Source organism: Physella acuta, unplaced genomic scaffold, assembly GCF_028476545.2.
Source record: "Physella acuta isolate Inbredline_101_S28 unplaced genomic scaffold, ASM2847654v3 ptg000265l, whole genome shotgun sequence".
Lineage (NCBI taxonomy): Eukaryota > Metazoa > Mollusca > Gastropoda > Physidae > Physella > Physella acuta.
In genome coordinates this window covers 551,922-569,117 of record NW_026731784.1, presented here as the reverse complement: position 1 = coordinate 569,117, position 17,196 = coordinate 551,922, and the positions used below count along the sequence as shown (strand labels likewise).

Sequence of the window (17,196 nt, the reverse complement as noted above, 5' to 3'; positions counted from 1 at the left end):
CTTGACCTACTTATCTAATTATAAAATCTATTGCTGAAATATGAAAAATAGATAGCCATATCTACTTGTATACTATTTTGATAAAAGTGTTTTAATTCTTAAATGTGTCTGCATAAACGTATATGTTAAAGTTAACAATACGATTATGTAAAGCATATAGTTTTAACGAGGTCTAGCCAATACAGCTATGCGTAAATATATTAATAGCGTAATACCATTAACAGATACTGTGAATATTTGACGTTTGTTATATAACCATACACTTTTCCACAACAATTTTGGTTTTATTGTCTCTTAATTTACTTCCGTCATAATCGTTGTTCCCTTTTTGAGTTCAAAAAAAAAAAAAAGTTGCAGCTTAACCTGAGCTAATTTTCTTCTCAATGGACTTGATCTAACCCTGTTTTTGTTGTGTCGTAAGACATGTGCACGAATACGACAAACTCGCTGTTAAGTGTTGCAGTGTGTTTCACAGTAAAACAACAAACAAAAAATTAACACTTTTAACGTTATACATATCACATACTGTTTTATCTGGAAATTAAAGTTTTTATTCTGTATTGATGAGAGTTCCCAAACAGTTTAGATAATGTCTAGAACTAAATGTCTTTTTTTAAAACTTAAAATACATATTTAATACTATTGCCATTTTTTTTTATTTCGAAGAAAATTTAAAGGGAGACCATACACATAATCTAACAGACGATCTATTTTAATACATTTAAAAATATATTGATCACAAAAAAAGCTCATTACTATTAACAAATATATTAAAATTGTATACTTTTTTGCAAAGATTTAACAATTAAGCAAGAAAATCAACAGTTTGTAAAAACCTTTAAGATTATACAAACTTGAAAACTGTGATTTGAATGTATACTGTTTTTAAGGACTAAGGATCCAACCCGCTGAATTAATGTTTGTGTGACATTCGGCTATTGTGTGTGAATTACTTTTAACATTAATACATCCCTTGAATCACCATTTAATAACACATTTGCATTTTCAGTTTCAGGTTGGTTTTTAATTTTTATTTTTATTTATATTTAGATGTTTTGGCAAGCTGCTATAACCTTCCGCGACTCTAGCAAGGTACTTGTATGATTTCAATGCAATTATGAAATAACAGAAGAAATGACGTGGATTGCTAACGTGATAAATATCATACAGTGTTACATTCAGTGAAAATATTCCAATATTAAGTAAAAACGCAATTAATATTAAAAAAATAAAGAAAAATGTTTCCAAATGTCTAGTCAATTCCAAAAATTACAAGGGCGATAACTTAAAAATTAACCTCATGCTATTTTAAAATCATTCAATTTTCTTCTTTTGTAACAAAAAAGACCAATAATTGCAACATTTAAATTATCAAGACAATATATTGAAACTAGCAAACATCATTTATCTTTTTCTTATATCTTTCTTTAAAAAATTGTGAATAAAATAATTACTGAAACCGTGGCTAAGCGTTATACATCTATCAAATACAACCGATCAGGTCGGTAGAATTGTTGTTATAATATGTCTTCACGCATCGCTTTAAAGATAGTCTTTTTTTTAGATTCATGTATCTGGGGAACGTTTAGTTGATGGGAAATACATTTTCTGGACTTACACATTTTTTAACTGTACTAAATGATACGGTCAGTTAGCAAGTACCAGTAAAGTTTTAACACAATCATCAAACAGACAACCGAAAATACACCGTATTCCCTTCTTTATATATATATCTAAAGATACGATTTTTGTTTAAAAAATATTGACTTTCTGAATTATGATAAATTAAGATAGCTCCAACGTTTAGTGAAATATTGAGTTCAATACTTGTTGAGTAGGCCTACTTAATTTCATATACATTTTTTGTTTCTTCTTACATTTTGTAATTGCTGGAAAGTATTTTTTTTTGCCTCGCTTAAGATGGAAAAATCAATCATTACAACATGTTACTGAGAGAAAATTTAGACGGATCATTGATATGAACATTAATATGATTCAAAAATGTAGTGGTAAAATCGATAGTTATTCCTCAAACGTTAGAGATTTACAGTATCAGTGAAAGTAAATACGTCATACATTTATTTATGTATACTCGTAATGTCTAAGCCTCGTACAAACTATAAGTAGCTATACCATAATCGTTTTGCTAACTCTATCATATATTTAGGTGTAAAAAGAGAAATTTAAAAACTAAAACTGTTGTATCAAAAAATTATAAAGTGTGCATGCTATAATATCTCTAAATATCTTCCTAACATTAATAAACGCATTACATAGACACAAACAAAACAATGGAATACAATTTTCTGTTCAAGTGCTACAACATTCTATGCATCATAAAAAATGTAATCATATTAATTTATTTTTAATGAACATATTATAACATCAAATTCAAACTCAGTATAAAATATAACATTGGGACACTACTACATACATTTTCGTAACATATTATGTGGGTCGGCGTATAAATACATTGCGTGACTGTAAACACGTGTATGTCATTTATTAAATACATTATACAAAAAAGACTTCCAGAATATTATTGAGTTTGTAAATATTTTGTTATAGACAGGGGTGTTAGTGGGGATAAGCTACCGCTGTCTATACAATCATATGTTTCGTGTTATAAGCTTTATATTATTGCTAGAATTAGTGATTTTATTTAGAGACAATGTTTCTGTTTGACTGATTGGTCTAATTAAATGCATGCTAATTACTGATTGGTTAATTAATATCGAACTTCATAATTAAAAATATAACATATGGTTTACAAATATAATTTAATATCACGTTTCATATGATTTGTTCTTGTTTAAGGATGGCTTGATGACATAATCTGGCATATGTCAGGTCACTTAATAAAGTGTTATTTTAAGCAGTTGACATGGAACATTACTATGCCGTTATTTTATGCCAACTCGGTTTTATATATGTGGAGAGCCGAGCCTAGGACAGAGGAAATCTCTTGCCAGGAGGGACGACAGGAAAACCTAACCTAACCTAATAAAAATGAATGTTTCCAATATACTACCGTCTTATTCCATAACATTTTAAAGGCGATAACTTAAAAGTTAGTTCAACTGCACTTGATGCCAAGGCCGATATTTGCAAACTATTAAATTATCAAGAAAATATATTGATACACGGAAACAGGTTTAGCTTTATTCATATAAGTGTCTTAAAATAAGTGGTGACTAAATTAACTACAAAAACACTGGCATAAAGAGTTATACATTTATCAAAGACAACAGATTAGGTCTGTTCAATTGATGATGAGAATTGCGTCCTAGTATGTTAACGTCAAATGTTGTCACAGAAAGAAAGAAATATATGTGGACGATAGAAATAATAGATTTTAGAAACATATCAATCATACCTAACGTAGCTGGTTATCTAGCAGAACAACAAAGAAAAGTACGGGTGATGTTTCTACTGAATGGGGACTTTATGGCATTATGGCATCAATTGACTCTAATGATACTGCAGTTTGTAAGACACCCTATCTTTTGAAAAAGGAGATGGAATACTACGGCTATATGATAAATTCCTGAGCACAGAATCAGCCCCCCCCCCACCTCTTGCTGACCTTTGTGTTTATGTTGTCAAACAATTACCATATCCAAAACAAGCCATAGAGTTTCATTGTTCGGTTTAAAATGTATGTTAATTCCTTTATGTAATGTTTGTTTGCAAGAGTAGGCCTACAATAATAAAAGTTTTAAGTTAAAAATATTATTTTACTTTTTTTACCATGCATTAAATGTTTTATACTGTATCGCTAAGAGTTCTCAATCAGCATAGATACTGTCTTGAACAAATTAAAGTGTAGTTTAATTAAAATAAATAGGCATAATTATAAATAACTATTGCCATTTAGTACTTCGAATTAAAATATAAGGGGGACAATTCATACAAAAATATAAGAAGAAATTCGTTTTGATAAATATTTAATTCTTTTTTTAAATGGCCATTTTATTAAAGAATAATAACAAGAAATCTAAAAAAGAAACGTATGTAAAATTAAACATTTAAGATCAAATGTTAAATTGCATTTATAAATGCTTAAATAATACAAATTGAAAACAGTGTCTTATGTAAATAAGATTATATTAGACAATTGATCAATTCAATAATTTCTAGAGAATACATTTCCATGCAAACTTTTTTTTAACGATAATACGTATATGACAGGGGTCGGCAACAGAGTTTCTTCCCCCGAACGAAATGAAATTTATAGACTTTATATAGAAAATATATACTTTTAACAGTGTCCGCCCCCCCCCCCCCCGAAGAAAGTCTACCGCCCCCCCCCGAAAATTTCAAGTGCCCCCCCCCCGGAGAAAAATGTCTGGAAGAAACACTGGTCGGCAACCTGTTGCTCGCGAGCCGCATACGGCTCTTTTGATGTCGAGGTGCGGCTCTTCAGTTCAATGGACAAATATTAATAATTATTTTATTTTCTTCTTGAAACTAACAAAAATATTAGTCTGCAACACTCGGTAATGAACTATTTAATAAATAAAAACAATAAACACTCGCTATTCTATTTGCGAACTTGACATTTTATTTTCGCAAATATCTCCCCATGAGTATTCTCAACAGCTTCCTAAAGTTTCATGGCGATCGGATGAAAGGTGTAGTAATGAATAAAAGACCAACAGACACACACACACTTACATACTACATACATTTATATATATATATATATATATATATATATATATATATATATATATACCTAATCCTAATCAAAGATCATAATATTAAAATAAAAATGTTAGTGGCTCTTTAAAAGCTGGGAAATTTTGAAAATAGTAACTTTTGGCTCTTTAGTCTCATAAGGTTGCCGACCCCTGGTATATGATCAGACAATAACCTATATTGGTCAAGCAGAAACAATATAATAACAGTCAGTGGCGTAGGCAGGTGGGGGGGTTAGGGGGTTATAACCCCCCCCCCCCCCATGGACCCCAAAAATGACTACCATTTTTACGTTAAGCTACAGCTATTGACTTGTGTCGATATTATTTAGAGCTTAAACATTAAACACTTAAGCCTGGCAGCCTCTAGAACAACAATGTATATCATTGTGATGAGAATTGCCTGTAGAATTTAGTTTGGAATTTTATTATCGCGCTAATGTAATGTATAATAATCTGGAACGCAGTAGGCCAAGGGAAAGTTGGCCAAGGTTAGATTAGTTAGGGGTGTCGAATGGGAGGGGTGGGCTACGTGGGTAGGCCTTTGTTGTCTAGTATGCTTGTAGTGCAACAGGAAAGCGTCTAGAAATTAAAAACAAACAAACAAAGGAATTGATTATTATTCGCATTGAGTTTCTAAAATGTGTATGTTTTTACTACTTCAAACCATTTGAATTTCATTTCACTGATGGCAGATGAAACAAGGTAATTGAAAACTACTTAATTTTTAAAAAAGTTAAGTAAACTGAAAATGATAAAGATGGCAGAGGGAGGAGTAGGCAGGGGTGAGGGCAGTAGCGTACGCAGGGGGGGAGCAGGGGGAGCGGCCGCTCCCCCTCTGGCCATTTTCAGCAAAGTGGCGCCTTTTTGGAAACTTTTTAAACTCAAAGTTTTAAACTGATATTTGTTAAAAAAATATTTTTGGTCGGCATATGTAAATCACAAGATTTCTTTTCATGCAGCAATTAAGCATTTTTGTACTAGTCTAGTAGTGTCTACGTTTACAACACGTATTAACAGCTACATCAGTTTGCCATTCTAAAAATAACCATTACGATGCATTGCAATGTTTAAAAAGCCTCTACGGTAGTACCACTTAACAAGAGGGGTGTTAAGTTTAAGGCAACTGTATAATGTATTTGCTTACGAATAATTGAAGTAGAAAATGTTATACATAAAACTTCAGACATAATTACTTTATGTATACAGTTTGACTCGTGTGATTAATTTTTAAAAAATTACAATACAGAAACAAATAAAACTGATGTGGCACCTCTATTTAAATTTACTTATGAACAAATTGCGTAGTGGTGGGGACATTTTGACAAGGTCAACAACGTCATCACGATGAAGTAGTAGTATTCTTACAGTTTGGGCCATAGTGAAAACGATTAAAAATTATATGAAACTGTTACAACCCCCTCCCTCCCCCATGGACCCCTCTGTAAAAAAAATATTGTCATAATACCACTGCTACTTATTTAAATCTATTTCTGTAATATATGTTTGTGTAATATATATTTGTGTAATATATATGTATGTTTAGAACAGTCATCTAAAAACTGAAGATATGTTTACTCTGAGTTGGTTATCTCTTCCCCCCCCCCCCCCCACACACACACCTCACCACCACAATTGTGTAGAGCGACATTAATGTCACACCTAGGTATACACTGGGTTGGATAATTGACCTAAAGTGAAAGGACAGTGGTGAATGAAGTTGAACCCCCCCACCCCCCAACCCACCCCGAACTGATCTGTTTAGTACATTGTAATGATGTACCAAAGTACCATGCCGCCAGAAAATTAGCTTTTTAAACGTAAAACTCTGTGAATATTGTTTTTGCAATTACAAGTAAAAAGGTGTGTGATCAATACTATGTTAAAAAATGATCTTTTTTGAACACAAAGAAGCAGAAGTTAATTAAATATGTGATCTGAACTAAAAGACCGACATACAGATGAAATTTAGGCTGTTATTCCGAATGTTTTTCTATTGTATCGTAAAGCGTGCTTTTATACCAACTCTAATTTTAAAAACTTTCATTATGCTGTAATTTTTTAGCATTTATGATGACGACATATTAAATTCTGATTATAGACAAAAAACATTTTGTAAACACGAATAGTGTTGAACAATTTCATTATATTCTAAAGTAATTATTTATTTGTTTTGTCATTTATAATTAAATGTGTAGATATATACATATTTATATTAAGAGAGTGATTATTTCCCCTATTTCAATTGTCTTAAATAATTTCAAAGGAATTATTATGTTACGTAATTGTGTTACGTTCATTGTTTTTTATTGTAGTGTGTGTATATATATATATATATATATATATATATATATATATATATATATATATATATATATATATATATATATATATATATATATATATATATATTTGTTTAGATTGATACAATTTTTATTTTTCGGCCTACATAGTGTGTTTTTTTCTTATTTCTTCAGAGTGCTACTTTCAATTTATTTTACATCAGTGTTTCTTCCAGACTTTTTTCTCCGGGGGGGGGGGGCACTTGAAATCTTCGGGGGAGGGCGGTAAACTTTCTTCGGGGGGGGGGGGCGGACACTGTTAAAAGTATATATTTTCTATATAAATTATATAAAATTCATTTCTTTCGGGGGGGGGGGGGGGGCGGTAAAAAATTTACGGGGGGGCTTAGCCCCCCCCCCCCCCCCCCCCCCCCCCCGAAGAGATGCCTGGAAGAAACTCTGTTTTACATCATAGCGAAGTAATGACATACAGCTAGTAATTTTATATATATATATATATATATATATATATATATATATATATATATATATATATATATATATATATATATATATATATATTTAAAATACACGTATATAGAACGTGTTAAAAATTCGGCGCCTTTTTTTGCTCTTTTCGCTCCCCCTACAATGAAAAACCTGGATACGCCTCTGGGTGAGGGGAGGGGGTAGAACCTTCAAAATGACAATCCTTTACGTTAAGTTACAGCTGTTGACGACGATGGACTTGTGTCGCTATCATTCAGTGCTTAAACAACAAACACTCAGGGTCGCAATAGGCGAAGGGAAAGCTGAACAAGGTTATGAGGTTGAGGGGTGTAAAAGGGGGTGAGGGTGGGATGAATATTGGTACGTGTCAATTATAAAATACTACCGGATACGCATCTGGCAGGAAGGCGTGGGCTTGACCCACAATTGTTGACACAAAACTTCGTGTTGGTAGATAGAAAAACTGCGTATTTGGTTATTAAATTTAAATGTAGAGCCAGGAACCTACACTACAGTAGTCGATTTAGACAGTTAGAAAAGAAGGCCAATAATAATTTATTTTCTTATTCATATAGTCATGTTATAATGTGTATCTTTTAACTACTTCAAGCAATTTAAATTCGTCGATTGTATTACTTTTTTTAAGTTTCCAAATTTTAAGTAACTACAATTATCGAAATACAGTTTTTTGAAAAAAGCTTACATATTATTGACTGTTGATGCTGCTTATAAACATATTCCTAAGGAGCTGAATGTTACATATTAAGTCTTTTCTATTCTGGTAAATGAAAACGTAAGCTAATGTCTCATGACAATTTCAATGTGGTCAACATAAAAAAAGCTGTCTGTCAATGGTAGTATTTCTGGTGTGTTAGGTATAGACATAGAGATGGTGGACGATCTAAACTCGACATTGTTAAAGCTGATTCAACTATCTGGTGTGTTAGGTATAGACATAGAGAAGGTGGACAATCTAAACTTGACATTGTTAAAGCTGATTCAACTATCTGGTGTGTTAGGTATAGGCATAGAGAAGGTGGACAATCTAAACTTGACATTGTTAAAGCTGATTCAGGCTCTATACTCAGTCGTACATAAATCCTAACATTTAAACTTTTCTTTATTTTTTTTTATTTTTTCTTTTTTGTTTTATTATTTATTTTTTTTTTTGTTAAACGTAATGTAGTTTATTTTTTTTTTTCTGATGCAAGAGAAATGCATACAGAGCCATTATAGTTTCATTTTCCGACTTCATTCAAAGCAAACACTTCAGGTTATGGAATTTTAACGTATACAGTCTAGAGTCTAGAGTTTAGATCTTTGACGTTTGTTACTAAATATTTTGCGTCACACCTATTCTACATACTGTACTTGTTCTCGATTTATACTACATTATTGATTACACTATTTCTTACTTTTTTCTTGTTCTCTTCTTTTTTAAAACTTTGAAACATTGTATACTTGATGTTTGCGTTGCAATTTTAAAAGTAAATACATAAAATAAAAATAAAAAGGACTGTGGTAGATTATAGGTTTATATGAGCAATTTCAGGAAAGTCCCCCCCCCCACCAAATAAAATAAACCATGCAGAGAACACCCACAAAAGCATCACATAATACTTCCTAAGAAGACATCCACAAATGACGTCACGTTTTTTAAACAATTTTTACCCCCCCCCCTCCCATTAGTCACGCATCGTTACGAAAAGCCAAGCCCCCCCCCCCCCCGCCATAAACTGACGTCACACATCAGCCTACAACCCCAACCCCTTAACATTGCTGTTGAATTTACCTTAAAACAGCGATCTTTTTCCCATATCTTTTTACAATTTATTAAAACAGTTGTTTTTTTAAACGCGAAATAACGGCTAAAATTCTTTTTTTTATAATGCAAATTGGTGACGTCACACTATCTGAACATCCCCTCAGAGGCGTAGCGACCCTTCCCGGCGCCCGGGTACAAAGTCATTTTACCAAAACTTATTTTGCCTCAAACTCCTTCTTAAGCGTTGCGGTGTTAAAGTTAAAAAAAAAAATAATAATAACGCTATTTAAACGTTATACATATATTTTACAGTTATACCATTACAAGCAATATTTCTTACTGTATTTGTTAGAGCTCTAAACTCTAAATCAGTAAAGATACTGTCTGGAACAAAATGTGTTGTTTTTTTTTAAAACTTAAATACATATCTGCAAAGACCTTTGCCATTTTTTATATGGAAAAATTGCAAGGGAGGCAACGCAAAACAAACTACTAAGCTGTCGGTTTTAGTCAATTTTAAAAATGTATTTTTAAAAAAAAAGTAGGTAAAAATATTAGAAAATATTTAAAAAATTAGTAGACCCGCTAATTGGCATTAAAAATATCCCAAGTTATAAAATTTGAAAACAGTGACTTTATTGTATACATTTTTCTAAGACAAGCAATTTATTTTAATTTAACAGCTTTCAACTAAAGACTCAAGTTTATTTAGAAAATATTTGGATCTAGATTTCTACTAAATAATATAATGTCTTCAGCAGCAAAAAGCTCACCGAAGGATGCCCAAGTTATGTCTGCTATTCTCAAAGATATGGGAGTTTTAGAATCAGAACCACGTCTAATAAATCAGATGTTGGAGTTCACATATCGTTATGTTACTGATGTACTGGAAGATGCAAAGATTTATTCAAGTCATGCCAACAAAAAGTCTGTTGACACTGATGATATAAAATTGGCTGTTCAAATGAAGATGGACCATTCATTTACCACTCCACCACCTAGAGATTTGCTGATGGAGATAGCCAGACAAAAGAACTGTCAGCCCCTGCCTCTAGTCAAACCTTACTGTGGACCAAGGCTACCCCCTGGCAGGTACTGCATGACAGCTCCCAACTACAAGCTCAAAACTTTAAAAAAGCCTGGAAGTGTACAGTATGGACTCCCAGTTAGTCAAAGAACTGGCTTGACTTCACAAGTGAAAAGTATTGGAGGACCTACGTTGGCTGTCGTGACCAAAACCCTAACTCAGCCTACAGTGACCATTCTCAACAAGCCTCAAACTATACCCAAACCCACAGTTAGGGTCACGCCAGGCATAGGAGCTCTGGGTGCCTCAGGTATGAGTAGAATCATCAGCACAGGTGGAATCAGCCTCACCCCCTCCAGCACAACCCTGGCAGCAAATCCAGTGTCCACAACCCCTGTCCCGCCAACCACACCATCTGTGTCAACACCAACCATCTCAATCACAACCAATCCCTTGAAGAGGAAACTTGAAGATGATGACTACGACAATATATGACTTTTATAGTTTAGACAGTATATGACTGCTATAGTTTAGAGACAATATATGACTTCTATAGTTTAGAGACAATACATGACTTCCATACTTTAGACAATGTATGACTTCTATAGATTAGACAGTATATGATTTCCATACATTAGACAGTATATGACTTCTATAGTTTAGACAATTTATGACTTCTATAGTATAGACAGTATATGACTTCTATAATATAGACAGTATATGACTTCTATAGTTTAGACAATTTATGACTTCTATAGTATAGACAATATATGGCTGACAATTTTTTATTTCTGTAAATATGACTATAACAACATATATGACTTCTGTAATTATGACACATGACAATATATGACTTCTGTATTTATGACATATGATGACTGATCATTTGTAAAAAAATTTTGAACAATGTCATTTTGTAAATAAACTTTATACATGTGAGTAAAAAAAAAAAAAAAAAAAAAAATTTAACAAAAAAAAAAAAAAAAAAAAAAATTAACAAAAAATATGTTTGAGGTGGTCCCATCTTCACATAGGCCCTGAAGGGCTGTTTCCAGTGCAGCCTTACTAATGTGAAAGGGAACGCATCTCACTGTACCTTTAACACAGTTTTTTGTTGTTGACATGAGTGACGCTATATTAGTTAGTGTCTTTGGCTCGTAGAATTCAGTGAGCATAAGACCCTCGTAAATTTTCCTTGAACCCAGTGTGGCATACCAAACATTCACTTCTCCATAGTTGTAGACCCTTTTGAACTCAGTCTCGTGGCAGCCTATTATTTTGACAAATTGTGTTAGAAACTCGGCATTTGTAATCGTGGTCAGCCATCGGCCTTGAAGGATAGTAATAACTACCGTATTTGGTTCATGGAAGAAGGCTTTGAATCCCGGTATGCCAGGGGTCGGTAACTGCGGCTCTTTTGATATGGCTCCCATATGGTGAAGAAGAGCACACCTTTTAAACGAATGTAGGGACCATAGGGCTCATACGGGAGCTCATATTGTTTAGGACATCTAAAAATAATGATAATGATCAATTGGGTTAGCCATACCATGGTCTAAAATGCAGAAATTTTGTTCAAAAGTCTAGTTTCTTTCAACCTAGCAGCCATCAAAGTGAATAACACTTGGAAATAAGTAAAGCTGTGATTAGTACATCTAATTATACACACATGATCACAACTATTGTTATAATTCATCGAAACTGTAATATAATTAAATATAAATAATTGATTTTGTGGGGGACGTACTTGAAATTTTCAGGGCGGGGGGACTTAAATTTCAGGGGAAGGGTGGACATTGGTAAAAGTATGTTTTGTATATAAATTCCATTTTGTTCTGGAGGCAGAGCCCCCCACCCCCCCCCCCCCACCCCACCCCTCTCCAAAATGATGCCTGAAAGAAACTCTGCCCTCAGTGAATTTGCATAAGACGATCCGGTCCAGTCCCAGATGTCATCCAGCCATCTTCTCTTTTGTTACCCTCGCTATCCCCCCCCCCCTCACAGTCGTACATAAGGACATCAGACATCTTATTTCTAGGGCACGGATCCGTCTCTTGGTGCTTGTATTGAGTGTTCATGGCTCTCATCCATGTATGCACCTCACTACGCGAACGGCTACCAATCTAACACCAGGAATCTCCTTAAAAAGTTAACAAAGTAAAACTGGTATCGGTAACCTTTGGAGGGGGATATTATTGGGGCATGACAACTGTACACAGCTAATTCACATTTCTGCTATATGTAGCTTGAGCTCTCTTATATGAAGAGAGTTAACCAACCCCCTTGACTGAATCATTTCACCTCAATCGTGGCCATTGTTATTATTCTGGTTTGTTATAATTTTAATATCACGCGCTAGTAAATTTACAGCAATACTTAATGTGTTTGTACTCAATGGTATTAAATACTTCAGTAAGTGTAATTCTGAAAACTTAAAAATATAATGTAAGTTTTTCAATATTTGCAATTTTTTAATAATATAAGAAAATATAGCTCAAGGTCATAATTCAATATTTATAAATATGAGTATATATGTTGAATATATAGACCTTACTTTAGTTTGTACTTGCTATGTAACTGGGATAAATAATATAGATTTACAATTAGTAAGTCAGCTTTCAGCTTTTCTTAAAAGTAAGTATGTCAACAAATAGAAGCAAAACAAGATTTATTTTGACCGGCAAATGCACGTTTATTTCATTTAACGACATAAACACCTTCTTTGCTTACACTGACCGTGAGATCGTTTTGACAGATTGGGCGAACCACGTGACATAATTATCCAATCAGACGCTGAGATGGATTTAAAAGTCTCTGTCCTAGTCTGGTTTGTTATTTCCCTAAAACTATTTCAGGCGTGTATCTCTTCTGAAATAGATTGTATCAAGTTCAAAAAGCGTAATCGTACTAGCTGAAATCACTGTATTTTATTTATTTTTTATTTATCATTTAAGTTTTGGAAAAAAAAACAACAGGAAACAATTGTGCCCAATCTAATGTTCACACTAAAACGCTCATACTAAATGTTTCGGTTATCTAAGTAGAAGGTATTTATTAACCACAAAGTTTTTAGTGTTTTTACAAAAGTAAACACTTTTAACCCAAAATAATTAGAAAACATGCATTTTTAAACAGCTATTAACAGTTGATTAAAATACTTCTCTCTGTACAAAAGTACATTGTGTTATTAATTTTTATGTTTACTTAATTTATTCAGATGCCTATGTAATTTAATTGTTTGTTATCTCCCTTTTAATGTTTTACTTTTACAAAAATGGGACATAACCAATAAATATTACTTAACATTTTAAAATTAAAGCAATATTTACATTATTTTAACCCGAATAATAATTTCATGTAAGTAATATACAAGTAGGTTTACATCTATACAGCCAGTTTTTTAGTTAACTAAAAATAGATCAAGCCAACTTTGAAGTTAGCCTCTGCTACACAACTATAACGGTCATTTACATATAATTATGTGAACATTCATCAAAGTTACCTACACGCTCTAGGACATCATCATCATCGTCATCACATCATCGTCATCATCGTCATCACATCATCGTCAACATATGCTGTTGTTTGCTTGTTTCTGTCAGCAGCAATTACTAGCTTCAGTTTTTATTAACAGCGTATTTTCATTTTGTTTTTCTTTATTTGTATGAAAGTTAACGTATTTGGGGCCAATACAGTATAAACTTACGGTTTTTTTAAAGAAAATACTTGCCTATTATTTTTGTGACTTCGACCGCTTAATCCCTGGACATGTTTTCCCAGAATTTTTTTTTAAAGAGTTATAGCGTTAAAAAAAATACATATAATAGACTGAGCATATGTGAGATGGAAGCGAAATATGCAAGAACATTATCAATTACATGTAGTATCGTATGAGGTAGGATTGTATCAATTACTTGTATAATTGTATCAGTTACATGTAAGGTTGTATCACTTGTATGTAGTATTGTATCAGTTGCATGTAGGATTGTATCAGTTACATGTAGTATTGTATCAGTTACATGTAGTATTGTATCAGTTACATGTAGGATTGGATCAGTGGCGGAACTAGAAAAAAAGGGCCACCCCGCAAAAAAAAAATTTTAGGGCCCCCCATATATATATATATATATATATATATATATATATATATATATATATATATATATATATATGAGCATAGGGTATTCATTGCTGGCCAGTTCGAGTTTTGAAACAAATGTGTTTTTTTTTCAATTAAAACAAATTACAACATCATGTCATGTGTGTAAGTGCATTAGTGAGTTTTGTAAAAATCAGTTTAATTTTATCTCTGCTATAACACCTCTAAACCTCTAGTAGTTCAAAAGAATATAAACCATGAAAGCTTTGTATGTAAGTTATGGTGTCTCGTGTTATGTTTATTTTCATGTTTTTTTTTCGAATTTATATTATTAATTTTAAATACATTTCCTTTTTATACAATGTCATTCATAAGTAAGCACTTTACAAAAAAATAATAATTAAGAGAAGTAATTGCTTTTTAATTTGTTTAGTACAAATCTATTAAAAGGAGCTTATGAGCACCCTTATTTGACTATTTAAAAAAGGAAAATAAGTCATGAAAGTGGTTTGAACGTTTGCTTAGCTCTGATAAGTTTAATTGTAGGAGAAAGAGGGCTTGGCTTTCACAGTGTTTTAAAAACAAAGGGAAAATATACAAGAGCGTGGGGTGGTGTCTATAAAAGCTACGGTAATCTTTATTACAAAACAACCATCAAGTCAAAAAAGCAAGGAAATTATTTTTTTATTTTTTTAAATATAAAAAAGTTATTTTGGTCGGCTGTGGGCCCCTAAATGGCGTGGGCCCCCCCGCATTGCGGGGTCTGGCGGCACTGTAGTTCCGCCCCTGGATTGGATCAATTACATGTAGTATTGTGTCAAGTGCATGCTGTATTGTATCAGTTGCATTTAGTATTGTACACAGCACGCATATCTTTGTTATTGCAAGCAACACCTGTTGTGTCACGACATGAGCTCAGTAAAACAAATGTCACAAATTGTTGATGAAGTTTCTCATTCTCCAAGTGTAATGTTTTAAAAGATGAAGAGATCGGCTAATGGTTGATACCTTTATCATGAACCTTGTAGGTAAGTAATGATAACAAAAAAACAGGAGCTAATGTATACGTATGTTGTCCAGTTATCGTCAGCATTTTTTGTGGTCACATAACGATTGGCTATTATATTACTTAACACAAAAAAAGATCTTCATGAGTGTCAATGTTAGGTTGCCTCTCTTTTATTCTTATATTTAAACAATGGGAAACAATGTGTGAACTACTTCTATATGTACATCGTATACAACGCATATATTAATGTTCAGCTTAAAATAAAAAGCTACAGATATAACAAAACCAGATGACAACTCAAGTGTGTCAGCTATTCTAAAATTACAATTTAACGTACGATCACTGATACCGTTTGTTCATGAACTTATGATTTCTATTTTTTTTTATTGTTAGCCTGAACAAAGTCGACCATAGACTGTTGTCCCAACTACCTTGACAAAAACTTTAGTTTATTAGTATTTTTAAAAATAACTATTGAATAGTATCTTCAAAAGTACCATATCAGTTATCCTGTATCAACACTAGCATCATCTGAGCTGAGGTAGTAGTATATAAACATTTGAACACATTAATTTTACCTGAGTAAGTTTTTGTGTGATCAGAACTCCGTGACCCTAACATGGCTATGTAGTGTATGGTCAGCACATTTTATCTATACAACTCAAGCAAATGTAAGCGTTTGTAAAAAGTTATACATATTATAAAATATAATGTTTATAATTTACAATACAGAAAAGTTGAGCATATGTTTCACTTATTTTTCGTTCAGGATTTTTGAGCGCTACTTAAAGTTAAATCCTTTAAACAATTTAAAAAATAATACACATATTAAAAAAAGTTTTAGCTAATAAAAGTTTACTATTTTAAAATGGTTGTATTTTTAGAACAATGTTATTTGATTTGGGCAATAGTTTTTTTTTTTTATATTATACAAATACAAATCCCTTATTTCAACATTTTAAACTTAATTATTTTAAATAATACGTTAATTAGTAATTTGCTATTCGGTGGACAGAGGTTATGGGTCACAAAAGTTGTAAAAATAGAACCTGGCTTATACATATATTGTGTGGCTTTGGGTTAAGTGGTATGGAATAATAACTCTTGCTGAAATAAATTTGGTAATACAATTTTTAAAAAAGTAATATGGGTGTTATGTAGAGTAAAATGATACACCTTAAATCGTCATCTATAGTGTGAATCATATAAATCTTTTGTAGCTGCAAAATCACCTAAAACACAGCTACGATGTAAATGCCGTGACTACATCGTTGGATTATTCAGTTGTTAATAATTTAAAATGTATATCTATTAAAATAAGTATTTTATCACTTCCCATTTTGTGATATGAAACATGTTAAGGGAAGTAACTAAAAAGGTAGTCCCTTAGTCAAAAAAAAATAATACAATATTAACAGGCAAAATAAATAAAAACGCTATTGTATCTATAAAAATATGTTTTTAACAATGCGTCTTTAGAAAACAATTCGCATGCACTTTCACGCTTCTTTTAAATAAATATAACGTTGCTCTTTGTTATAAAATTTATAACCTTATTCAAATGTTATAGTAATTTTGTTCTTTAAATAAATCTTCGATTTAGTCACTGATCTTGCGATAACTTTTGTGTGCGATTTATTAAGGGATATTTTTAAACTAAATGTTGTTTCAAAGAAACAGCAGACAACAACAGAACATTCGCTAGCACAGCTAGGTTTAACAGAATATTCGCCCATGAAAAAATACATGTAAACGTAGTAAAACATCTTGCTCAGATACTTACAATAGTTATTGTTCAACTACT

The 17,196-nt window shown here is 32.3% G+C and overlaps 1 protein-coding gene across 1 annotated transcript; it reads left to right on the top strand.

Annotated features, from left to right (window-relative positions):
* Positions 1 to 9,980: 9,980 nt before the first annotated feature.
* Positions 9,981 to 10,936, top strand: LOC131939136 (transcription initiation factor TFIID subunit 9B-like). Its single transcript, XM_059297351.1, has one exon. The coding sequence runs from the start codon at positions 10,006 to 10,008 to the stop codon at positions 10,777 to 10,779; it is 774 nt and encodes a 257-aa protein (XP_059153334.1). The 5' UTR covers positions 9,981 to 10,005; the 3' UTR covers positions 10,780 to 10,936.
* The last annotated feature ends 6,260 nt before the right edge of the window (positions 10,937 to 17,196 follow it).

Coding starts and splice junctions, on each gene's coding strand:
- LOC131939136 (XM_059297351.1), top strand. CDS start 10,006: ATGTCTTCAGCAGCAAAAAGCTCACCGAAGGATGCCCAAGTTATGTCT.